The sequence below is a fragment of the Pelophylax lessonae genome, assembly GCF_965119305.1.
Source record: "Pelophylax lessonae genome assembly, chromosome: 3".
Lineage (NCBI taxonomy): Eukaryota > Metazoa > Chordata > Amphibia > Anura > Ranidae > Pelophylax > Pelophylax lessonae.
In genome coordinates, this window is record NC_138770.1 from 235,887,360 (window position 1) to 235,914,064 (window position 26,705).

Sequence of the window (26,705 nt, forward strand, 5' to 3'; positions counted from 1 at the left end):
TTAAAGCGTTGCCTATGGAGATTTTTATGTCGCGTAGTTTGGCGCCATTCCACGAGCGTGAACAATTTTAACCACTTCAGCCCCGAAAGATTTGGCTGCTCAAAGACCAGGCCCTATTTTGCGATTCGGCACTGTGTGACTTTAACGGACAATTGTGCAGTCATGCGACACTGTACCCAAATTAAATTGACGTCCTTTTTTCCCACAAGCAGAGCTTTCTTTTGGTGGTATTTGAACACCTGTGCGATTTTTATTTTTTGCGCTATAAACAAAAAAAGAGCGACAATTTAAAAAAAAATAACAATATTTCTGACAATTTTTTATATAAAAATTCTCCCCAAAAAAATGTAAAAATCAAAATTTTTTAACATTTTAGGCCAATATGTTTTCTGCTACATATTTTTGGAAAAAAAAATCACAATAAGCATATTTTGATTGGTATGCGCAAACGTTTTTTAATAAATTGTCAAAGGTACTGCGCTATGGTCTGATTCTGTTTCTGTGAGATACACGTGGAAGCCCTCACCTGTGCGGAGAGTAACACCCAGAACAAGAGTGGACCGGGATTGGGTTGAGACACCGAAAGATCAGTGAGACAGTCGCCTTTTGGTTTGAGCGATCCGGTAAGAGGCCACACTTACTATCTGATTATTTCACGGTGACCTCCCTGAATTCCCAAGACACTACTGGGCTGATTATCCATCCTTAACCTCTTCTCTCTATGGTAAGGGGCTAATCCCCACAAAGGTGGTGGAACCCATCTGCACCCCACGGATCTAGAGGAACCCACAGAGTGGATTTTACTTTAGCCTGTGAGGGGACGATTGGGACTTTATGCACTTTATATGTATATGGACTATACACTGAGGTGGCAACCATTGAAATATTGGACACTTTTTCTTTGAATTACTTGTGCACTTTGTTGGTTTATGTTGGTATCACATTATTCATTTATCATCACCTATTCACCATAACACACCCAAGTATATGCACCAGGGTGCATAGTATTTACTGTACACCCGTTCAAGTGCACATCAATTTTGAAAACACATCACAGGTATATGGGGGACACTCATTATAGTGTCACACCTTTTCCTGATTTGTGACACCAGTGAATTTTAGCGCACCTGATTTCTTTTCTACACATGCGCAAAAGTTATTGCGTTTACTATCTAGGGGAAAGATTTATGTCATTTTTATTGTTTTTTTTTTTTAACTAGTAATGGCGGCGATCTGTGATTTTTTTTTGCGGGACTGTGACTTTGTGGTGGACAGATCGGACCCCTGACTGACATTTTTGACCCTTTTTGGGGTACCAGTGACATTACTACACTAATCAGTGCTATAAATATGCACTGTTACTGTAAAAATTAAACTGGCAGGGAAGGGGTGAACTTTATTGGTGATCAATGGGTCAAGTTTGTACCTAGGGGCGTAATTCTAACTGTTAGGGGGCGTGGATAGTGAAGTAACCACAGAGACATGCGATCCTATATAGCAGGATCACATAGCCTCTGTGCCTGCTTCAGGGAGAATGACAGACGGCTGTGTTTACATCAGCCGTCTGTCTTTCTCCCTCTCCAGCAGGAGATCGCGAGTGGCCGGCGGCCATCGGAGCGGCTGTGTGCATAGGCACATTAAGAATGAATGGGCTCTATTTTAGCTCAGAAAAAAAAGAAGCTGTACTGAGCATTTTTAAGCTGCAGTGTGCAAGAGGCCTAAAGCATGACATGTTGGGTATCTATTTACTTGGCATACCATTATCTTAAATATTTACAAAAAAATGGTTATATATTGTGTTTTGTACTTTTCTAATTAGTTAAAGCGGAGTTCCGGTCTCAAAATCGATAAAATCAATTTTGGGCCATCCGCTTGCTGAGGGCAATCTGAAAGAGAAATGGATAGTGACGATTTTTTATTTATTTTTGTCACTTACCTTATTATAGAAGAAAATATACTCACCTTCCTTCCACTTCCTCCCTCTGCGGCCGCGGCACGCACCGTCACTTCCGGTTTGCAAAGATTCCTGGGAGCTGAACGTCATCGCTCCCAGAAATCAATGCACTGCACCGTCCCCGCTCGTCACTTCCGGTGCAGGCACGGCATTCCCTGCTAAACAGCTTCTGGGCATGCCCAGAAGCTGTGTAGGGATGCCACGCCTGCACCGGAAGTGATGAACGGGGCCGGTGCAGTGCATTGTGGGACTCCGACGTCACGTAAGAGGACATGAAGAGGGACGCTGCGGCTTCATCTGCCCACACCTGAGATGGCAGAGCTGGAGAAGAACTTTTCAAGGTAAGTATTTCTTCTTACAGGTAAGTGCGACCTGGGACAGTTCAGAGGCTATCCATTATGGAATGTACTAGCCCTGACTGTCCCAGGGGTATTTTATAGCTCAAATTGACCCCCGAGGCCGGAACACCACTTTAAAGTTTACTTTTTCCCAAAGAATTGCGTTTGGAAAATCGCTGGACAAATACTGTGTGACAAAAAATTGCAATAACTGCTATTTTATTCTATAGGGCCTCTACTAATATATATATATATATATATATATATATATATATATATATATATATATATATAATATTTGGAGGTTCTAAGTCAATTTTTTAGCAAAAAAAACACTGATTTTTACATATAAGAGAAAAGTGTCAGAATTGGCCAAGAAAGCAAGTGGTTAAAGTTAATTTACACTGTTCTCATACAATTGTTACTGATGAACTCTTGTAATGCTTTGTTTTATTGGTGGGAAGGGCAGGGAGTTTAAATAATACAAAGAGTTAAGGTTTGGAAACTAGCTTCTAAAGAAACATTTAAAGTTCATATATCAGCACATCCGGGCAGACAATTTTTCGTCTTGAAAAGGAAATGAAAGTGAATGTTGACAATTTTTTATGCCCACAATTTGGCATTTTGCTAAGTCGTACTTCATGAGTCATATGATCAGGTGTCAGTCATAGGATGGTAACATTTATTTATTTTTTTTAGTTTGATATATACTTTATGAAACATTAAAAGCCTACAGTATATAAACAATTATTTAGGAATTACACAGTCATTGACTGACATTTTGATACAAGTGATCAAAGTGTGTTGCGCAGTCACAAAATTCAAAGAAAAAAAAATATAATGTGCTGTCACTTTAAATGAGCAATTCATATAAATATTAGTATTGGGTCAAGAAATGCATGATATAAAGTCCCAAGTGCATGAGTCCCAATTACAGTGCCTTGCGAAAGTATTCAGCCCCCTTGAACTTTTCAACCTTTTGCCACATTTCAGGCTTCAAACATAAAGATATAAAATTGTAATTTTTTGTGAACAATCAACAACAAGTGGGACACAATCATGAAGTGGAACGAAATTTATTGGATATTTCAAACTTTTTTTAAAAAATAAAAAAACTGAAAAATTGGGCGTGCAAAATTATTCAGCCCCCTTAAGTTAATACTTTGTAGTGCCACCTTTTGCTGCGATTACAGCTGTAAGTCGCTTGGGGTATGTCTCTATCAGTTTTGCACATCAAGAGACTGAAATTTTTGCCCATTCCTCCTTGCAAAACAGCTCGAGCTCAGTGAGGTTGGATTTGTGTACAGCAGTTTTCAGTTCTTTCCACAGATTCTCGATTGGATTCAGGTCTGGACTTTGACTTGGCCATTCTAACACCTGGATATGTTTATTTGTGAACCATTCCATTGTAGATTTTGCTTTATGTTTTGGATCATTGTCTTGTTGGAAGACAAATCTCCGTCCCAGTCTCAGGTCTTTTGCAGACTCCATCAGGTTTTCTTCCAGAATGGTCCTGTATTTGGCTCCATCCATCTTCCCATCAATTTTAACCATCTTCCCTGTCCCTGCTGAAGAAAAGCAGGCCCAAACCATGATGCTGCCACCACCATGTTTGACAGTGGGGATGGTGTGTTCAGGGTGATGAGCTGTGTTCTTTTTACGCCAAACATAATGTTTTGCATTGTTGCCAAAAAGTTTGATTTTGGTTTCATCTGACCAGAGCACCTTCTTCCACATGTTTGGTGTGTCTCCCAGGTGGCTTGTGGCAAACTTTAAACAACACTTTTTATGGATATCTTTAAGAAATGGCTTTCTTCTTGCCACTCTTCCATAAAGGCCAGATTTGTGCAGTATACGACTGATTGTTGTCCTATGGACAGAGTCTCCCACCTCAGCTGTAGATCTCTGCAGTTCATCCCAGAGTGATCATGGGCCTCTTGGCTGCATCTCTGATCAGTCTTTTCCTTGTATGAGCTGAGAGTTTAGAGGGACGGCCAGGTCTTTGTAGATTTGCATTTTTCAATATTATCGCTTGCACAGTGCTCCTTGGGATGTTTAAAGCTTGGGAAATCTTTTTGTACCCAAATCCGGCTTTAAACTTCTCCACAACAGTATCTCGGACCTGCCTGGTGTGTTCCTTGTTCTTCATGATGCTCTCTGCGCTATACGGGTTCCTTGTTCTTCATGATGCTCTCTGCGCTATACGGAGACTTGATTACACAGGTGGATTCTATTTATCATCATTAGTCATTTAGGTCAACATTGGATCATTCAGAGATCCTCACTGAACTTCTGGAGAGGGTTTGCTGCACTGAAAGTAAAGGGGCTGAATAATTTTGCACGCCCAATTTTTCAGTTTTTTATTTGTTAACAAAGTTTGAAATATCCAATACATTTTGTTCCACTTCATGATTGTGTCCCACTTGTTGATTCTTCACACAAAATTACAGTTTTATATCTTTATGTTTGAAGCCTGAAATATGGCAAAAGTTCGAAAAGTTCAAGGGGGCTGAATACTTTCGCAAGGCACTGTATATGAAAAAGTCCATTGTGAAGTGAAATTCTTCTCTGTTCACACCACCACTGTGCACCAGCCACCATAGATACACAGAGCCACTTACCAGAGATACAGACCTCCAAAGCTGATAGGTCTAACAGTACTTTAGGGACAAACCCTAAATGGATGGATGCAGGTCCGGTGCAAGGATATTTGTCTACCCAGGTGAAGGTGCATTTTACACCCCCCCATCCTGGCACCCTAAGCTGGCTGCCCAAGCAGCGTTATGCTGGCGCCAGCCCTGTACACACTAAACCTAGCCCAATTGTTCAAAATGACAAGGAGGTGGCTAGGAAGCTGGCCACATGTCGGTCTCTGTGCAGAAGTGCAGAATTAAAGAGATTGTAAACAATCACCTGGTAAAACAACCCATTCAGTTCATAATAGAAATGAAAGGCAAAACATTTTGTATAGCTATACAAAAAGGGATAAAAGGGTATTGATCATGTTTTTTTTTATAAGTGATCACTTTCCCTCTGTTCTCAGTTGCATAAAAGCTGGGGGAGGAGAATCAGCAGCACACCGATCTTCCCAGAAAATGGCTGTGCAGCTGGGGCATGTCAAAACAAGTCTGATCGTTGGAGGAAAGCAGGCTCAGTTCCCGAAATAGCTAGAGAACTAGAGAACTGACCACAATGTGCTCTCCTGCTTAGTGCGGTCAGTTTTTAATAGGAAAGCAATGGGGTTGGCAGGAACACCAGGGATTTCACACAAAGAAAGCAATTCAAAGAGAACAGGATACTTTCATATACAAGTACATAGTAAAGGCACAGATCAGGAATATGAAGCTTTGGGGTTACAAATCCTTTAAGTCCCTGTTCACACCTGTGTAATTTTACACATGTTGGCTGATACACATCAACAGGATTACCATTCATTTAAATGGGGTCCCTTCACATAAACTGCAATTCTCTTCTATGCAACTTGAAAAAAGTCCAGATGGTTTTTTTTTTAGCAATAATATGCATTTTTGACCAATAGATTCCAATGGAAACACATCGAAAATACATTTAAAAAATGTATAACTAAAACTCAACATGCCCGCGCAAAGAATAGCGGTGATGTTACGACGATTGCCTGAAGTGCTGGCGGTGTGGCTTTAATGCTCTGAATCTTATATGAGTACCTTTACTGCTTTAATAAATCCACTTACAGTATTTCACTGTGGGATGCTTTTATCTTTTATTGGGTATCCTTTTATAGTGAACAAACTGGATATACTGTGTGGATCTGAGTTCATCCTGTGGTCTGATATGGTGTGACGGGGTGTTAAGGCAGTGACAGCAAAGAAGATATGGCTTTGTGGAGTTGCTCATCTATCCATCTACATTTACACCTTGTGACTGGTGCACGTTGGATATATCAAGATTTTTTTCATGATGGATTCCTAATAGCTAACGACTTGGACTTTTATTGAAACATTCACATATGTGTTGTGATATATGAGTTAGCTATTATTTTTGGACAGTGCAACATTCTATTTTGTAAGATTGTTTTGGATATTGGTGTATAATATCAATGAGTGCTGCTCTCAATTTTACTTTAGATTGGTTGATATAGACATGTAGTGCGGGCTAGACATATATTATCGGTTTGATGATTAAATATTAAATAAAAAATGCTAGGTAACACCTTTGTTTTATTATCTCTACTTGGCTATTGTGCTCTGGTAATAAGTAAAATAATAAGTAAATAACACTACTATAAATCAGAATAAATGCTCAAAACAACCAATCTCACTGTTGCATCAGATAATGATTATAGCACCTATTTACATTGATGAGTAACAATAACACTTATCCTTTAACCAGATCCTGTCCGGCCTACAGACAAATGACGGCTGGGCGGGGCATTCACCATTCTGGTTGTCATATGACTTCCTCCTGGAATGTAGCTTGACACATGAGATGACTGATCAGGGTACCAGCTGCTGCCGGTACCATGGGATCACTGTGACCAATCACAGCAGATCACATGACAATTGAACACAATGGACGGCTTTCAGTCATGCCATCCATTGTGTACTATTGTGTTGATCTCTGTGATTGGTCACATTGATCACATGGTACAGATAGGGCCAATCACAGCCCATCTCTACAGTGTGATTAGCTGTGACCAATCACAGATAACCACAATAGTAAAAATTAAATGAATCTATTTCATTGAGTAAAAATGATTGCTTATAACAGTGAAATTCATTGGTAAAAGCAATCATAATGTGTAAAAAAAAAAAATCCGGATTAGTTCCCTAGGGTAGTGTAGTGTTAATATGGTAACACTGTATTGCTGTGGCCACAGTGTGTTAAAAAAAAATGTAAAAAATGAAAAAAAAAATATAAAAAAGAGAAATAAAATGTAATGCATATAAATATTGTAATATTTAGGGGTATAGCTCCTCTGGACCACATACACATCCGTTTGTCTTAGGGCTTGTTCACACCTGACTAAATTTACGTCAAATGCCCTCTGTTAAGTAAGAGCAGAGGTGTGGATAAGGGTGATTATGTTCACAATAGTGAATATAACCACAGTCCATATGTGATTTATCTTTAGGACTAAATACAGCAGTGCGAAACACATCAAGGCATTTTTCTTCTTTTGTATTTTTTAGAATAAATTGATGTCCTAGCTCATCCATGTATTTTGAAATTGGCAATTTAGCAACTTGGGGCCACTGATAAAGGGGTATAGCCCTCCTGTACTAGGCCCAGGCCCCATCTGATCAAGAGGAAGTAAAGTGCAGTAAAGCTTGGGCTCCCCTTCCCGGAGCTGTCACACACATCCACCTAACTTGCTGGCTGTTTCTGCCCCTCTAGTTACAATCTTACATGCTGGCTGCTTAAGTTTGTCATTTTTTTGTCATGCTGCCGACAGCAGGAAATTCTAAATGGTCGGAGGCACTGTCCATCAGACACACACTGGCCCTGCTTCTTGCCCTGCAGCTGGCAATTGTTTAATAAATGTTGAAGAGTGGCCAGAACTAGTAGAGTTGACAGCCCCAACAAGGGGTGTGAGTAAGCCTCCTGAGTGCCCTTAATCTGAAGCAGGGATATGAGTAGAGCACAAGATGTATGTGTGAAACGCGTCTACGTGACCCTATGTTGGTGTCTTTGGTGTCATCACTTTGTCATCACTTTGGAAATGAAAGGAAATTGGAATTCCTGGATGTGCGGCTGCTTCTTTTCTTACAGGGATATGAGTAGATGGGGACTGTGCAGCCTAGACATTGTTCACATCCCACTGGAATGCAAGGTGCTGTGCACTCTAAAGTGAACTGAACTGCTTTACCAGTTTACCGAGTGAACTAGTCTGGTTAACACACAGATTGTCAGCTTGGGCCAGAGTTATGTTTGGACTAAACCAAGTTGCTTGGCGTACCCTAGTACATTCATTTAAAACTAGCAGAAAGGAAAATCTAGGACAACTTTCCCCAAAAAATGTATTTTGGTAGTATTTTTTGGTTGCTGCAAAGAAACTGCAGTAGTGAGACATGAAATTCCATTTCTGCACTACTTCGGTAAACTTGCTAACCTTAGTATCATGCTCACTAGTTCCAAAAGCAGCTTAACACAGAATACCACCTTTTTGTAACCCAACAATAGGTTTGAATAATCACTTGTTATCTGGATTCCTCTATATAAAGTGTACATTGTTTGATTTTGTAATCTGCTCTAAAAAAACAACGTAACACAGGTCTTTCTTAGCAAAAGAAAGCAGGAGAAGATCCATAGGTTTAGGCTCTGTATACATAGTAGTGTCTCCTTGCAGCTGGCATACATTGTTGTGTACCTGTCCACCCACTGATTGGCTGCATTAGAGTTGAGGGTCTTCATGACACCTGAGCATATGTCTGCATGACATTTAGGGTTTGTTCATTCTATGGTGTTGTGATAACACGCAGAAATGCATTTTGCATGTGTTGGTGCAGTGTAATGCTATTCATTTTGAATGTCATCCCAATGCACCTTACAATGGACATACCTTGTAGTGCAGTAACGTGTAGTTCCATAAAAGTGGTGCATTTACTATTTTTTTGGCAGTGCATTACACTGTAAAGCTCCCGGTCAGGTAGGCTGTACAGGGCCTCGTGATTTCTAATAACGATCTTGAACTCTTAAAGTAGAACTATAGGCAAAACTTTTTTTTTTCATTTTGGATAGAGTAAGGAAGGCTTATGACCCCTGTTGGTTACTTGTTTATCATCTGTGCCCCATTTGGGGAGATTTACCTTCACTTCATGTCCCATAGCCAAAACAGGAAGTGAGAGGAAATCCCTGATTACTAAAGGAATCCCTTGGGACCCCCAACCCCCAGAACTGGTGTCCCCATTGGAGGATTTCCCATCTATTACTTTTTGGGGGACAACCCAAAATTTTGGATTTTCATTTACTTTCACCTTCAATTCTAACTTCCTGTCCCATAGCCAAAACAGGAAGTGAGAGGAAATCCCTGATTACTAAAGGAATCCCTTGGGACCCCCAACCCCCAGAACTGGTGTCCCCATTGGAGGATTTCCCATCTATTACTTTTCTTGGGACAACCCAAAATTTTGGATTTTCATTTACTTTCACCTTCAATTCTAATGGTAAACAGGACACATAGAGAGGACAAATCTCCCAAACGAGGACACTGACTGCAATAAAAATCCATCTCCACTCTATCCAAAACTAAAGAAAAAGATTTTTCCTTTTGTTATACTTTAAGAGGTAGTAAGGTTGCAAGCCAATGTTTGAACAGCAGCTGTGTTTAATTTGTTCATCAGGGAGTGTGTTGGATCTCTGCGGATAAATCATTTTTTCTACACAGGATCACAGAAGGGTCCTTCTTTGCAGGATGCATGCTGGGAACAAGCTTTTCTACTTGGGATAATAAATGGCACAGCTTTTGTTCTGAAGAACCTGGAATGTACTTTACTGATTTAAACTAAAAGTTTAGTTGAGCCACTGTTAGACTTTTTTTACAACAAAGAATGAAAGTGAATTCCCCTCAAAGCTAAGGAGCCTAAGGCTCAAAGCTCTTAGGTAGCTGTCACCAAAACACGTGCCCCCATTGGAGGACTTCCCATTTATTCCTGTTCTGGTCAGCTAAAAAAAATTGAATTTGCCTTCACTTTTATTCCCAGTGATAATGGTGACCAGGGCAAAAAAAAAAGAGAGTGAATCACCACATTATTCAAAACAAAAATAACAATAAAAAATTTAGATACACTTTAAAATGTCCTTCCACTTCCACTGTTGTAGAACATTAATGAATACGACATGTTTCTTAGTAGTGCAACAACATCTAATAAAGGTTGAAAATGTGTTGTCACTGTAATTCTATTTTACATTGCACCGATCACTTTTACATCTGGATAGTGTAGCTGCTTCTCTCACCAGTCCTTACCCAGCTCCTTTATGAAACCAGGATTGTTGCAGGCCACTTTAGAATGGATGATGGAGAAGTTTAAAGAACTTCAGCTCTCCAATCTCCTCTGCTTTGGTATATTCCAATGTTTTCTAAAATTACACTCACACCAAAGAAAAGTGGGTGGAAAATCGAATTAAAATGTGCAATAATTATGGTTTCTGCTGCTGCGGGCCACTAATGGGCATGTGATAAATGTAAAAATTAACGCAACTCAATAATATTCAAACACATCGACATAAAAAAACAGTGCAAATAAATGATATCAATAAAGTGTACTAAAGAATGAATAATTAATAAGTGCAAAAAAGTAAGAGAAAGAAAGAAACCCCCCCCAAGAAAATATAGTGCACAAAAGTGATAAATCAAAATATGGATATATAAAAGTCCAAAAAGTCCAGCAATGACTGTACTATGGATACTTTAAGGATATCCCACCAAATACTGTAAATGCAGTCTTCCTGCAGTGCAGATTATTCCTGGGGATAGTGTTGATCCCTCTTGCCATATGGCAAGTAGAGATCCAAGCAAACATATTTGATCTGTGCAGGTTCTCAGCTTGTCCTCCTGATAGGTTCTCTCCACAGGGTGGATACTGCTTGTGGCAATCCCAAAAAACACAAAGACAGGGAAGCTAACACCTTGTAGTGTAGTATCGTGAAAACTGGTTTATTGAATAAAATTGTTCCCCAATAGGATCAATAGATAAATAGTGAAAGGAAAAAAAGGCTCCCATGAGGTTTCCCACACTGTACTGGAGAGCCACACAACACCGGAAGAGCCAACATGGAGTGCTTTCCAGCTAGTATGCAAAACGAGGCGACGTGCGTCTCAGCTTGACGCATTTTGTCACAAACATGATGTCTTCGGAAGCTTTCTTGGGGGGTTTTCTTTCTTTCACTCACTTTTTGCACGTATTAATTATTCATTCTTTAGAGCACTTTATTGATATCATTTATTTGCACTGTTTTTTGATGTCGATGTGTGTGAGTATTAATTAGCACTAGAGCTTGTGCTGCTGATTGCATATTCAGTTGCGTTCATTTTTATATTCTGATGGGCTCAACTCTGAGGGCTTTTGGGTTGGAGCTATGATATCCTGGCAATGGTTGAATGAGAAGCAAATCATGGGCTATTTCCGTGATTTGCATGCAGTGCAGCCAAAGGAGAAATCAAAGGTCTGTGAAATGACACTTTGTGTGTCATTATGTACATTTGCCATAAAGAACATGGCAAGGTAATAGCATTTAAGCCCCTTTCACACTTGTGCGACTTGAGACAGCAAAGTCGCATGACAAGACACACTCCATGATTTACAATAATACCGTTCATATCTGTGCGAGTTCAAGTCACAACGACTTCAAAATAGTCCCTGTACTACTTTGGTCCGATTTTGATGCATTTTGAGGTCCATAGACTTCAAGATTACACAAGCATTGCTTCAAGGCCAGTCAAAATTGCGTCGCACAAGTGTGAAAGGGGCCATAGTAACATTACAATAACAGCAGCAACTTTTTCCTTTTTGGAGATCAGGAAAGACATTTTGATTAGAAAGCAACCATTATAGAAGGTTTAGGACCATACAGAACTATTTTGAATATAACTTCTGCTCCCTTTATTGTCATCCCTGGACATGTGTGCTGTAAATAAAGGAGTTGTAAAGTCAGAAGGTTTTTTTATCTTAATGCATTCTATGCATTAAGATATAAAAAACTTTCTGTGTGTAGCAGCCTCCCCAGCACCCCCTATTACTTACCTGAGCCCAATCTTTGTCCAGCAATGTCCACAAGTCCCTCTGGGACTCTCCCTCCTGATTGGCTGAGACACAGCTGCTGCTCTATTGGCTACTGCAGCTGTCAATCAAAGTCAGTTAGCCAATCAGGAGAGAGAAGGGACAGGGCCGGACCACAGCCCTGTTTCTGAATGGATACACGGAGCTGCAGTTCGGCTCCAGTGCCCCCTTAGCAAGCTGCTTGCTGTGGGGGCACTTAACTGGAGGGAGGGACCAGGAACGCCGGCCAGGGACCCAAAAAGAGGAGGATCCAGGCTGCCATGTGCAAAACCAACTGCACAGAGCAGGTAAGTATAACATGTTTGTTATTTAAAAAAAAAAAATAGACTTTACAATTACTTTAAGTAATGCTTTAAAGTATGGCATGGACTTTTTTTTTTTTTCGTTGCATCTAAAATACCACTTAATTCCACCTCAGTTATATATCTAGCTTAACACTGGAGCTTGAGAATTTAGGGAAGAGCATGGAAATTAGCATTTTCTGGCTGGATGGACCGTATTTTACCTAATGCCACTATGGTATTTGCTTACGTTCTACTGATCTGAAATCACAGGAAGTTTAATTTTGCTGCCACTTTCCCTTTTGCTAATATTTGTTCTTTGTTTCATAATTTCCTTCCTTATTTCCAACTTCCTTTGTTATATTATTAGAATACTTTATTGCTCTAGTTAACTATACCATACAGGGCTTTGAATAGCTAGATTTTAGGACATCAAAGAGATAGTGCTTGTCAAAAGAGGACAGAATTCCTTCAAGTAGGGTAATATTAGGATAGGGATTGACCGAAGCATTTATTTAGTTCAGAAGAATTCTAGTCAATTTTTTTTTTTTTTTGTTTGTTTTAGTCCTGGGGGAGGGGGAGGTTAGCATATGTCAGCCTATTATTACTGTCTCCAGAACTTTCCCCTTGCGTCTTCATTTTTTTTAAAACACCACAACAGGAAGTTAAGGGGAATCTTACCAGCACCAACAGAGCCTGCAATAAAAACTTGACAGAAGTTTTAATCCTTCCCAACTGTATCTGAGTCTAAGAAAACTTTTTCTTTTAAATATCCATATTGGTCATTTTATAGTTTGGTTAGTGTGGATAACATCTGTTGAATAAACAGTTCAGTTTAATACTAAAGAAGGACAGTGTTTAAAGCGGCAGTAAACCCAAAACTAAAAATGTAATACACCATACTGGAGGTTACCAATCATTAGATGTGGTGGCTGCATTTATTTTCTTTTGTAGGCTTTTTCCCCAATGATCTGGCCAGTAACACACCTTCTGTATTAGAGTGTCCACACTCTAGGTGAAAGAGCACAGGGGCACTATTGGACATCAGCAATGTTAACCCGGGGAGGAATTGAGTCACACTTCATATGCAATTACAGCAAATAGTTTTTTTTTTTGTTTTTTTTTTTTAGAATAAAGGTTCTAAATTAAAAAATAAAAAAAAAGGTAATCAACGTAACCAACCCTTTCAGTGGTACTGTAAAATGGTTTGTCTCAACCCCGTAACTGCAGGAGAGCCTGTTCTGTTGAAAAATAATGACTTACTGGCTTGATCTCCAGGGGAAAATAAAGGAAAGAAGGCCGAAAAAAGGAAAAAAGGCCAAGTAGTCCATTTGCTCTATTTTTTATTTTTTTAATTTATAGATGTTTTTGTATTTTGTATCTTTTTTTTTTAACTTTCTTACCTCAGTATAGATCTAGGTTTGTCCCAAGAAATCAGAATAGTTCTGTCGCTGGACCTCCGGACAACAACCTGAACCCTAAACCACACACGTATGGTGATGGTGGCAAAAATGAGAAGTAAAGTCTTATGATATATGCTACTCACGGTGCAGCCAGTCCCTAGCACAGGATGTAGATGCAATCAGTAAAAATCTAGAAGGAGAGATGGCACATAGAGGTGGTGTGTATAACTAGACTCCCCAGGATAAGGAAACAGTCAATGGGGGATAACAATTAAACATTTATTGAAGTTACCAGTTAAAAATGAACCAGCAAATAATCATCAAGTCCTGGGCGTCACATGAAGAGGTTGTGGGGGTCCCAAGCGGTCAGAACAAATACAGATAGCCGCATAGGCAAATCCTCTTGGGGAACAAGGGGTGGACCCTGATGGAAAGGAGGAGCTGGGCTGGAAGGAAACCTGGCGTGTGTGTCGGCCGTAACACACAACCACCGGACATTGCTTCACTTCCGGGAGCCGCGTCACACCAATGTCAATCAGCCACGCCTGGAGCAGAGCAGAGACTGGTGTGGAATACAAGCTTCATGACTGCATGTTTTGCGTGCATGCGCTTTGTCAAGACTAGGACTTTCCTTCCAGCCCTGCTTCTCCTTTCCTTCAGGGTCCACCCCTTGTTCCCCAAGAGGATTTGGCTATGTGGCTATCTGTATTCCATCTGATCGCTTGGGACCCCCACAACGTCTTCATGTGACGCCCAGGACTTGATGACCGTTTGCTGGTTCATTTTAATCTGGTAACTTCAATACATTTTTAATTGTTATCCCCCACTGATTGTTTTCTTATCCTGGGGAGTCTAGTTGTACACACCACCTCTATGCGCCATCTCTCCTTCTAGTTTTTTAGGTTTGTCCCAAGCATGTTTGAATCCTCTTACTGTTGACTGGCTCATTTCCTCTGCTGGAAGTCTATTCCAAGCATCACCTACTCTTTCAGTAAAATAATACTAAGATTCGTTTTGTAACTTTCTTCCTGCTAGTTTAAAGTACAATTCTTGATTTTGGTTTCATATTGAAAATACTGCCCTCCTGAACCTTATTCACCCTCTCGATGTATTTAAAGGTTTCAATCATGTCTCCTCTTTCCCTTTATTTCTCCAGACTGTACATATTTCTACAGTCTCTCCTGGTAAGTTTTATCTCTCAGATCTTTCACCATTGTTACCCTTCTCCAGACTTATTTTGTCTTATCAATATATATATATATTTTTTTTTTCAATATATTTATTGTAAGTGAGGCCTGGACACAGTATTTCTAATAAAGTCTCACTAAAGACCTATATAGAGGAATCGGGACCTCCTTTCTGCTGTTGCTGACCCCTCTAGTGATGAATAGAATCTTTTTTGCTTTGCCCACTATCTGGTCACACTGTTTTCTCATTTTGAAATCATCTGAAATAAATACTCTCAAATCTTTTTCCTCTGTAGTGCTGGCCAACACTGTACCCCCAATGGTGTACTCTGTCAAGGGAATCTTTTTCCCTAAATGCATTATTTCACATTTAGAAACATTGAACTGCAGTCTCCACTGCTTTGACCAATCTTCCAACAATGCCAAATCATGCTCCATGTTTACAGATACCTCCAGGGATATCAACCCTATTACACACCTTTATGTTATCAGCAAAAAGACATATCATACCCACCCTATTCAGTTATTACTTAAATATAGATTAAATAAAACAGAAAACTTGTGGTACACCCTTAGTGACTGCTCTCAGTTCTGAGTAAACCCCATTTACACCCCCCACTCTGGTATTTATCCTTTAGCCAACCGCATAGCCACTGAACCATCAAGGGGTTAAGTCCAAGCTTGTAAAAATCTTGTATTAGATCATTATGTGGAACTGTATCAGATGCTTTGCTGAAATCAAAATAGGCCATGTACACAGCACCTACCTGATCCAAAACATTAGTGATGCAGTCAAAAAATTCAGCCAGATTAATACTGCTTTAAAGTGCACCTAAAGCCAAACCTTTTTTTTATTTTGGATAGGATGTAAAAGAGTTGGGAGATTAGTTTTGAGCATGTTACACATTACAACCAAACTTAGGGTGTAACATGCTCTAGCTTCTGGCCCCCACACTCCCTTCAGCTCTGTAACTGAAACCCATACGGAGGTAGAAGTACAAAGCTGGAGGATGTGCCTGCAGGAGCCTGACATTACACCCACCATCTACTGATTGCAGGTTCAATACTCAGCAGACTCCTCTGAAAAGAATATTAAATGCACTTTTTACTTCCTGCAAAAATTTGCACATTTTTTTTTTCTTTCAAAAAGGTAAAATTAGCCTTTAAGATGTTTTTATTCATGTCTGCCCTCAATGAAGAGCGGCCATAACTTTATTGTGGGAATAAAACACTTTGTTTATCTCATTTATACAGGGAAGCTTTGGGACCTTTGTTGCAGAACACCCAGCTGCCAGAAAAGTTTATATTACTTGCTCTTGGTCTAAATAATCTGGGGTTAGGGGTTTTCCTATCTATAATTTCCTTCTTTGGTGCTAGACATTTACATATAGTATTCCTCATTTTGTGAAGATTCCTCCTTTTAAAAGTTAGTTAAAAGTTGAGGCTGATCATATTTCTGGAATAAGGCTGTGGAAGGATCCCAACAATAATGGTGGGATCCACCCAGATACCTGATCAGCAGCTGGCTCAGCCCCCCCAGCACACCGCTGAGAGCCTGAGCCAGCCACTCCCACCTTCTACCCAGCCTCTGCTCACTCAGAGAAGACCAATAACTGAGCAATTAGTGGTAATGTGATTTCTCACTTCTCATGCTTAGAGCCAGCGTGGGATAGCTGTAGCATCACACCATCACACCGATGCTGCAGCAGGGAGGTCAGTATAGATGTTTGTTTTTATTAACTACCCCAAAGTTCTCCCTTAGAGCTTTGGCCTGCTGAAATGTTGACATCCTGGTACTGAAATCCCTTTTCTTGTTGACCGTTCCTGTGAGGTCCACCCCAGAACAACACAGCAACAACACAGGAACCAATCAGAGATCTTTTATTGGAATGAGCTCAGTAAAGCAAATTCCAATAATCCTGTGCCTAAAGTGTAACTGCTTTTTTAGTGCACTTACACTGAAATTGAAGTTTTCTTACCCCCAGTCCCCTCCTGCCAGTCTTAAGATATCTTTGTACCACTTAGTCACTTTTCAGAATGTTCTCTGCTGGGCCAGTGCCATTGTTCTGTAATCTCAATGAGAACAGAGTTTAGAGTAAAAATTCTCCCGAAGATTGATTGGAGAGTGGGGCACTGACATTTTTTACCAGCTTCTGTAAAAAGGAGACTACACAACCAATATCTCACCTGATTCGGCATAGGTAATTATTAGACTGGCAGAACAGCTAGGGTGTAGGGCGGGTAACAAAATAAATGTGACCGCAGTATAATTGTACTTAATTACAAATTCTTTATAAAATAAGGTCATTTATCTTTTTATTTACTACAAACATCCTGTTTTGTTTCACGGCAAAAACTTAACACTATCTATTCAGTAGAGGTATAGCTAGCTTATTGTTGAAAAAAAGTTATCAATATCATTTTTGAGGAAACCAGAAGCTGTTTTACTAATAAAAAAAATGTAATGTGGTATTGCTGTAAGGAGAAATAAAGTTTGACCGTAGAGATCTTTCCTATAGCAATGAAGGCCATCCATTAAAGTAATGCCTCACTGTGCTCCTCCATGTACTTTATTAGACATTTATAACCAGTATGGTGTATATTCAGATCATTCATGGAATATGCAATATCGTGGTAATGAGGTAACAGAGATGGCTAAAGTAGCTGTGTCCTTATATTAAAAAAAAATTATTTGGCTGAAGATCCACTTGAAATATGGGAAGCTTTTAAAATCCATAAACAAAACCAATTACCACTTTAATACTCTGTTTACATTTGAAGTTGGAAGGAGGTAAAAATTGCCCTGAGTCAAGTTTTTTACTGCCAGCCAACTGCTCCCCCTACAAAAGCAACGGATGTGGGTGTGCATATACCTGGGTTCCAATGCTTTGCATTGTAGCAAGGCAAAAATTAAATACCCACTGTTGGATATAATTATACCCAGCCGCAGCACCACCTTCCATACTTAACCAATTAGACTGAATGGAGCTGACCCACAACCACATGCAGTGCAGTCTAAAGAGTCATCCAACACAGGACACTCTTTAGAGGGCACTACAAGTGTAAATGAGCCCCCCCCCCCTTTCTTGTAAAGAATACACTTATGAAGAAGACCTGGTATTTTGTTCATAGCTGAGGTCCTGATTAGTCTAGTACATTACACTAATCCTCAGCATAACTTTCATATATGAGAAAATGGAAATCTCCAGTTGAATCGTGCTTTTTTCTCTGCTCACCTATGACATGCTGGGGAGGAGGAATGGCTACACACGGAAGCAATATTCTGGTACAGTAGTTAAACAAGTCAACCAAGTCAGAACTTCTGATCTGCGTAGCTGTTTCAGATCGGCATCTCAAAACACATCTAAGAGGCCTGATCAGTATGACAACCAAGGGAATTACATTTATAAAAACAGGTCAGCCTAAAAATTCCATTCCTTTTACCTCTGCTGAAAGTTACATCAGTAATGGGAGCTTCCACCACTATTTTCTCCCCATTTGTATTTCCCATTCATAAACGTAACACAAGTATATGTATAAATGGGTTGTCAGCACACATATCTTACATTTTATTTATAAAATATCTACACATTACACAGTAGTAGTCCAACAGGTTGTCACACCTCCATATATTCATAGTATATTCGTACTTCTGATTTCCGCACACTCTGTAGAGATTTTATGCTCTCACTTCTCGATCGGATGCTTGATCTGTTGAGCCTCTGAGAAAAGGATCTGCACATGAAGAAATAGATGATAGGGTCCAGACACACATTGCAGGCTGAAAGAAAGAGAGTGGCTTCCTTGCAGTATACTAACATTTTGTAAATATCCTTATCCAACACTGTATCCAGCTGGTTGAAGAGGAAGGGCAGCCCACAAAGGTGATAGGGCAAAAAACATACAAAAAACACCACTACAACAACTCGTATGCTCTGATTGTGTCTTCTTGTCCGGCTTGAACAACTGATAAAAGGCTTGCTGGACTTTTGGATGTGGTGGGATATTGAAATGTAACATACAATTAACACCACCATCACAGTGAAGAACATTAGCATATTAATATAAGTAGTCGCTTCATGCCATTTAGCTCCAACTGGGCTCTTGAGTTTTTTGCAGTCACTGACATTATCTCTGGTTGGCTGTGCATTTGTAAGGATAACATTGGGCAAGGCAAACAAGAACATGGTCGTCCAAACACATATAGAAACGATCTTTGTGAACTTGATGCTGTACATTTTTGAACTACCAAACGGTTTTACCACTGTATCTGTCAATACTAATTAGCCCAAGGAAGATAATGCTAATGTACATGCTTGTGTAGAACAAGATGCTGGTATAGCAACAAAGGTAGATATTGAAATGCCATGGAGCAATCCCAGAGGTCTGCATCATTTTTAAAGGAAAGGACACTGTCATGAGCAGATCAGCAACCATTATATTCTTGAGATACAAAATGAAGCTAGTCTTGTTTCTTTAGTGGAAGAAAATCCAGACAGCAAGACCATTCAGCATGACACTTGCCAGAAATATGATCAGGTATAACACAGGAAAGATAATTCTTAAAGAGTTCTGTGAGAGTTACTGGGGTTTATTTACTAAAGGCTAATCCACTGTGCACTACAAGTGCACTGCAAGTGCACTTAGAACTACAGTCACTGTAGATCTGAGGGGAACATGCAAGGAAAAAAAAACACCATCTTTGCTTGCACATGATTGGATGATAGAAATCAGCAGAGCTTCCCCTCATCAGGGCCAGACTGGCCTACTGGGATACTAGGAAATTTCCCGATAGGCCGGCAAGTCTTCCTGCCCTGAGGCTGCTGATACCTGTAAAAAAAATGTCTGCAGCTGGCTCGACATACGCATTGCGCATGTGCAGATGGCACATGCGTGGTGACATGTTGGCGCCATGGGGCGTCATTTATAAATGTAAGGCGCCTCATGAAAAGGTAAGTGAGACTCCCTTGCAGCCCCTGCATCCCCTCAGGAGATGCTGTGGGCATGGTACAGAAGAGTCTCCTGTACCATGCCCACAGCACTGCATCTCCTGCACCATGCCCGAAACCCCTGCATCTCCTGTACCATGCCTCAGCCCTGCATCTTCTGCACCATGCCCGCAGCCCTGCATCTCCTGCACCATGTCCACAGCCCCTGCACCAGCCCGCAGCCCCTGCATCTCCTGCACCATGCCCGCAACCCCTGCATCTCCTGTACCATGTCTGCAGCCCCTGCTCCATGCATGCAGCCCCCTGCATCTCCTGCACCATGCCCGCAACCCCTGCATCTCCTGCACCATTCCCAGAGCCCCTGCATCTCCTGCACCATGCCCCCAGCCCCTGCATCTCCTGCACCATATCCGCAGCCCCTTCACCATGTACGCAGCCCCTGCATCTCCTGCACCATGCCTGCAGCCTCTGACTTATCCTCCTGTACCATGTCCACAGTCTCTGGTATATCCTGTACCATGCCCACACAGCCTATGACCACCTCCTGTACCATGTCCTGCATCTCCTGTACCATGTCCGCAGCCCCTGCATCTCCTGTACCATGTCTGCAGCCCCTGCATCTCCTGTACCATGCCCACAGCCTCTGACATGTCCTCCTGTACAATGTCCGCAGCCTCTGACATTTGAAATTTGCTTATATATATATATATATGTGTGTGTATATATATATATATATATATATATATATATCTATATATATATATAGATATATATATACTGTATATAAAGTCCTATATGCTTTAAAATGCACAGTTTTCCCTTATATGGACAAGAAAATAATGGCGTTATGCTTTTGGGCTGGTATAATAATGCTATGGGGCTGGTATCAAATTATTTCCAGGGCTGAATTTTGTTCCCAGTCCGGCTCTGCCCCTCAGATCTTCCCCTCAGATCTACAGTGACTGCACTTCCAAGTGCACATGTAGTGCACAGTGGATTTACCTTTAGTAAATCAACCCCATAGTCTTGGTTTGTCACGTTAAAGTAGGCTTCACCTTTTCTGTCTTCTGCGAAAGAGAAAAATAAAGAAATTAGGAAAACAAATGTTATGAGTAGGGACTTCAGAAATAGAACTGGAGAAACATTTTGTGGTTTTCATTGAACAAATAATTTTTAATCTAAACAGCATAACAGACAGAAGTAGATTTATAGGTACAGTCCCATGCAGGGATACATATGAAGGTGAAACTATAGTAAAGTTATACCTGGAACTCCTGTCTGGCTAATCTCAATTTCAAAAGTGATTCTTATAGTCATACAGAATAGCTTCATAGTCTACATAGCTTTGTTTAGAGGTTCCCTAACTTTAAATATTTTTTTTTTTTTTTTTATAAACATGTGTTCACCAAATACTAATGCTACCTGCATAAATCAGTGTATAGCCAGACAGTTCCAATCTCCTGTGCATTTGGGTCTCAGACCAGTCAAATAATCTACTATCTTTATAGCTACACTTTTGGCCCCAGTGCTAAGGCCCAGGGCGGCAGATATGTAATAGGTATTTTATACCCACACACTGATACTCTGAAACACTCAGCTAGAGGCGAAACCTAACCTACAAATTACATTCCTCCATACAAGCAGGCTGGATAATGATTGATAAGCACTCTGTGTATTGCCTTCCACCCATCTATCCATGTTCCTTAATGTATATTAGGGATGCGTACAAAAAACATTGGGGTAAATCTTTGTAAAGGAATAGTCCTATAGTAAAAAAAATGCAAAAGATCGACTTCTTGCATCATTACATTTACTATTATGGACGTCTTTATTGTTGGACTGTGATATTAATGTATAATTCTTGATAATTTGTTTATAATTTTTTGGCTGCAGGGCTAAATGCAGACACTGTTACATACCTCTAATATGCACATATTACCAATCCCTAATAGTATCCAGAGCTGGACTGCGTGCACTTCTCTTCTGCTGGCTAGATACACCACCTATTGTAGTAGCTGGTCAGTGGGAAGTTGGAGGGTGAGATGGACCAGCTCTTCACATTGCCAGGAGTGCTGAGATTTTCCTACTGGACCATATTAGGGTCCTCTGATTAATCCTGTATTGAATTTTATTGTAACTGTACTGTTTGCCCTAACATTGTAAAGCGCTGCACAAACTGTTGGCACTGTATACATCCTATATAATAATAATATTAGATAATTGATGTAGTGGTGCCTGTATTTTAGTCCTGTACCTACTTTAGCAATTCAAAGTTACTGCCAAGTAGATTTGGAGATTCATGTCTGCCTGCACACAGATAGTTTGTGGAAAAAGGCTGCTGTAGCACGTTAACCACTTCTTTGCCAGACACTACAAAAGGTAAAATTAACCTTTAAGGTGTTTGTTTTTCATGTCTGCCCTTAATGAAGAGCGGCCATAACTGTATAGTAGGAATCAAACACTTTGTTTATCTCATTTATACAGGGAAGCTTTAGGACCTTTGTTGAACAACACCCAGCTGCCGGAAAAGTTTATATTACTTGCTCTTGGTCTAAATAATCTGGGGTTAGGGGTTTTCCTATCTATAATTTCCTTTTTTGGTGCCAGTCATTTACATATAGCATTCCTCATTTTCCTCAGAGAAGATTCTTCCTTTTACAGTTAAATAAAAGTTGTTTGCGGATCAGATTTCTGGCAGAAGGAGCTAAGCTATATGCTTGTGTTTCTTGATGTGGGACATTCAGTGCCAAAGACTAATGAAAAAAGAACTACCTGTGTTCTCCTATGACTCAGAATTAGCCGGGCTTAAGCCCACTGTGTGCGGACATCACAGAACTTCTTCAAGCCATGGAAGGATCCCAACAATAATGGTGGAATCCACCCAGATGCCTGATCAGAAGCTGGCTCAGCCCCTCAGCACACCGCAGAAAACCTGAGCCAGCCACTCCCAACTTCTACCCAGCCTCTGCTCAGAGAAGACCAATAACTGAGCAATCTACAGTCATGTAATGGCTCACTTCTCATGCTTAGAGCCAGCGTGGGATAGTTGCAGCATCATACTATCACACCGATGCTGCAGCAGCAGGGAGGTGATTATAGATGTGTTTTTTTCCGCTACCCCAAAGTTTTCCTTCAGAGCTTTAGCCTGCTGAAGTGAAATGTTGACGTCCTGTTACTGAAATCCCTTTTTTTGTTGGCCGCTACTGTGAGGTCCGTCCCCATACATCTCTAGTTAATTAACAGTTGATAACGATATGCAGCTCACTGAAGAGAGACGCCTAAAACTGATTATTCTTAAGTGCAACAACAACGCAGCAACCAATCAGAGATCTTACATCCAGAGATCTTACATTGGCATGAGCTCAGTAAAGTAAATTCCAATAATCCTGTGCTTAAAATGTAACTGCTTTTTTAGTGCACTTACACTGAAATTGAAGTATCCTTACCCACAGTCCCCTCCTTAGTCCCACTTAGTCAATTTTCAGAATTTTCTCTGCTGGGCCAGTGCCAGTGTTCTGTAATCTCAATGAAATCCTCTGTAGAGCTCATACTGAGAACAGAGTTTGGATAAAAATTCTCCGTAAGATTTATTAGAGTGTGGGGCACTGAAAATTATTACCAGTTACTATAAAAAGGAGACTGCACAACCAATATCTCACCTGATCAGGAACAGGTAAGAATTAGAATGGCAGCACAGCTTTTGCAGGGGTGTGGGGGGTGGTTTAACAAAATAAATGTGACCGCAGTAAAATTGTACTTAATAATTACAAATTCTTTATAAAATAAGGTCATTTATCTTTTTATTTACTGCAAACATCCTGTTTTGTTTCACGGCAAAAACGTAACACTATCTATTCAGTAGAGGTATAGCTAGCTTATTGTTAAAAAAGTTATCAATATCATTTTTGAAGAAACCAGAAGCTGTTTTACTAATAAAAGAAATGTAATGTGGTATTGCTGTAAGGAGATATAAAGTTTGATCGTAGAGATCTTTCCTATAGCAATGAAGGACATATGTTAAAAACGCCTTGCTGTGCTCCTCCATGTACTTTATTAGACATTTATAACCAGTATGGTGTATATTCAGATCATTCATGAAATATGCAATATAGTGGAAATGAGGTACCAGAGATGGATAAAGTAGCTGTGTCCTCATATTAAAAAGCATTATTTGGCTGAAGATCCACTTTAAATATGGGAAGCTTTTGAAATCCTTAAACGCAACCAATTATCACTTTAAGGCTCTCTTTACATTTATAGTTGAGAGGAGGTAAAAACTGCCTTGAGCCAAGATTTTAACTAGCACCCAACTGCTCCCCTTAAGTTGCAAAAGCAACAGACGTGGATGTACAAATGCCTGGGTTCTAATGCTTTGCATTGTGGCAAGGCAAAATTATATCCACTGTTGTGTTCAGCTGGCAGCACCACCCCCCAAACTTGACCAATTCAACTGAATGGAGCTGACCCACAACCACATGCAGTACAGCCTAATGAGTGATCCAACACAAGACACTCTTCAGAGGGCACTACAAGTGTAAATGAGCCCTCCCCCCCCCCCTTTTCTTGCAAAGAATACACTTATGAAGAGGACCTGGTATTTTGTTCATAGCTGAGGTTCTGATTACTCTAGTACATTACACTTATCCTCAGCACAACTTTCATATATGAGAAAATGGAAAGCTCCAGTTGAATCATGTTTTTTTCTCTGCTCACCTATGACATGCTGGGGAGGAGGAATGGCTACACACAGAAGTAATATTCTGGTACAATAGTTAAACAAGCCAACGGTGTCAGAACTTCTGATCTGCGTAGCTGTTTCAGATAAGCATCTCAAAACACATCTAAGAGGCCTGATCAGTATGACAACCAAGGGAATTACATTTATAAAAACCGGTCAGCCTAAAAATTCCATTCCTTTTACCTCTGCTGACAGTTGCATCAGTAGTAGGAGCTTCCACCACTATTTGCTACCTCTATGTGTTTCCCATTCATAAATGTAACACATTAAGTAAGGGTATAAAGGGTATGTCAGTACACATATCTTACATTTTATTTATAAAATATCTACACATTACACAGTAGTAGTCCAACTGATAGGTTGTCACACCTCGGTATATTCACAGTATATTCGTACTTCTGATTTCCGCACACTCTGTAGAGATTTTATGCTCTCACTTCTCGATCGGATGCTTGATCTGTTGAACAGCCTCTGAGAAAAGGATCTGCACATGAAGAAATAGATGATAGGGTCCAGACACACATTGCAGGCTGAAAGAAAGAGAGTGGCTTCCTTGCAGTATACTAACATTTTGTAAATATCCTTATCCAACACTGTATCCAGCTGGTTGAAGAGGAAGGGCAGCCCACAGAGGTGATAGGGCAAAAAACATACAAAAAACACCGCTACAACAACTCGTATGCTCTGATTGTGTCTTCTTGTCCGGCTTGAACAACTGATAAAAGGCTTGCTGGACTTTTGGATGTGGTGGGATATTGAAATGTAACATACAATTAACACCACCATCACAGTGAAGAACATTAACATATTAATATAAGTAGTCGCTTCATGCCATTTAGCTCCAACTGGGCTCTTGAGTTTTTTGCAGTCACTGACATTATCTTTGGTTGGCTGTGCATTTGTAAGGATAACATTGGGCAAGGCAAACAAGAACATGGTCGTCCAAACACATATAGAAACGATCTTTGTGAACTTGATGCTGTACATTTTTGAACTACCAAACGGTTTCACCACTTTTAGGTATCTGTCGATACTAATTAGCCCAAGGAAGATAATGCTAATGTACATGCTTGTGTAGAACAAGATGCTGGTATAGCGACAAAGGTAGACATTGAAATGCCATGGAGCAATCCCAGAGGCGTGAACGATTTTAAAAGGAAAGGACACTGTCATGAGCAGATCAGCAACCATTATATTCTTGAGATACAAAATGAAGCTCGTTTTGTTTCTTATGTGGAAGAAAATCCAGACAGCAAGACCATTCAGCATGACACTTGCCAGAAATATGATCAGGTATAACACAGGAAAGATAATTCTTAGGAGTTCTGTGAGAGCTGTAGAGTTACTGTCTTGGTTTGTCACGTTAATGTATGCTTCACCTTTTCTGTCTTCTGCGAAAGAGAAAAATAAAGAAATTAGGAAAACAAAGTAGAGTAGGGACTTCAGAAATAGAACTGGAGAAACATTTTTTGTTTTTTATTGAACAAAAAATGTTTCAACTAAACAGCATAACAGACAGAAGTAGATTAAGACCCCGTTCACACTGGGGCGACGCTACTTGCCGGGGCGACCTCACAGGTCGCGGTGCGCAGCTCGCACCGCGACCTCGGAGCGGCCGGCACGGACTTCATATCATTGAAGTCAATGCAGGTCACTCCAGGACGCCCCAAAGAAGCTCCGGACCCTTTTTCTAAGTCGGAGCGACTTGTGTCGCTCCTATTAGAACGGGTCCACAGCTTCTCTATGGCAGGCGACCTGTCAGGCGACCAGGTCGCCTGACAGGTCGCCCCAGTGTGAACGGGGTCTTATAGATACAGTACCATGCAGGGATACATATGGAGGTGAAACTATAGCAAAGTTATAACTGGTACTCCCGTCTAGCTTACTTAAATTTCAAGAGTAATTCTTTTAATCATACAGAATAGCTATACTACCTGCATAAATCAGTGTATAGCCAGACAGTTCCAATCTCCTGTGCATTTGGGTCTCAGAACATGTAAAACTAGAAAGTTAAAACCCGCGCTAAGATGGTGTATAAAGTGTAAATAAATATGTAAATAAATAGATAGTGTATCCTGAAGCTGCTACTCACTAGGTAAA

At 40.3% G+C, this 26,705-nt stretch overlaps 2 protein-coding genes and 1 pseudogene across 7 annotated transcripts in view; 1 reads left to right on the top strand and 2 right to left on the bottom strand.

The window, feature by feature from the left end:
• MED12L (mediator complex subunit 12L) overlaps nt 1-26,705 on the top strand; it is an 837,051-nt gene that overhangs the window by 333,631 nt on the left and 476,715 nt on the right. The window lies entirely within an intron of this gene.
• Nucleotides 18,536-21,199, bottom strand: LOC309550138 (G-protein coupled receptor 87-like; annotated as a pseudogene). The gene is made up of 3 exons: nt 21,133-21,199; nt 20,885-20,934; nt 18,536-19,490 (listed from the first exon to the last, which is right to left on the bottom strand). The product of its transcript is annotated as a G-protein coupled receptor 87-like (transcript).
• The window catches only part of LOC309551078 (G-protein coupled receptor 87-like), a 30,351-nt gene continuing 28,489 nt past the window's right edge, over nt 24,844-26,705 (bottom strand). For all 3 annotated transcript variants that reach the window (XM_082251524.1, XM_082251523.1, XM_082251525.1), the window contains one exon: nt 24,844-25,996. In XM_082251524.1, coding sequence (XP_082107650.1) covers nt 24,969-25,996 — 1,028 coding nt within the window. In that variant the 3' untranslated portion in view covers nt 24,844-24,968. The remainder of the gene's footprint in view (nt 25,997-26,705) is intronic.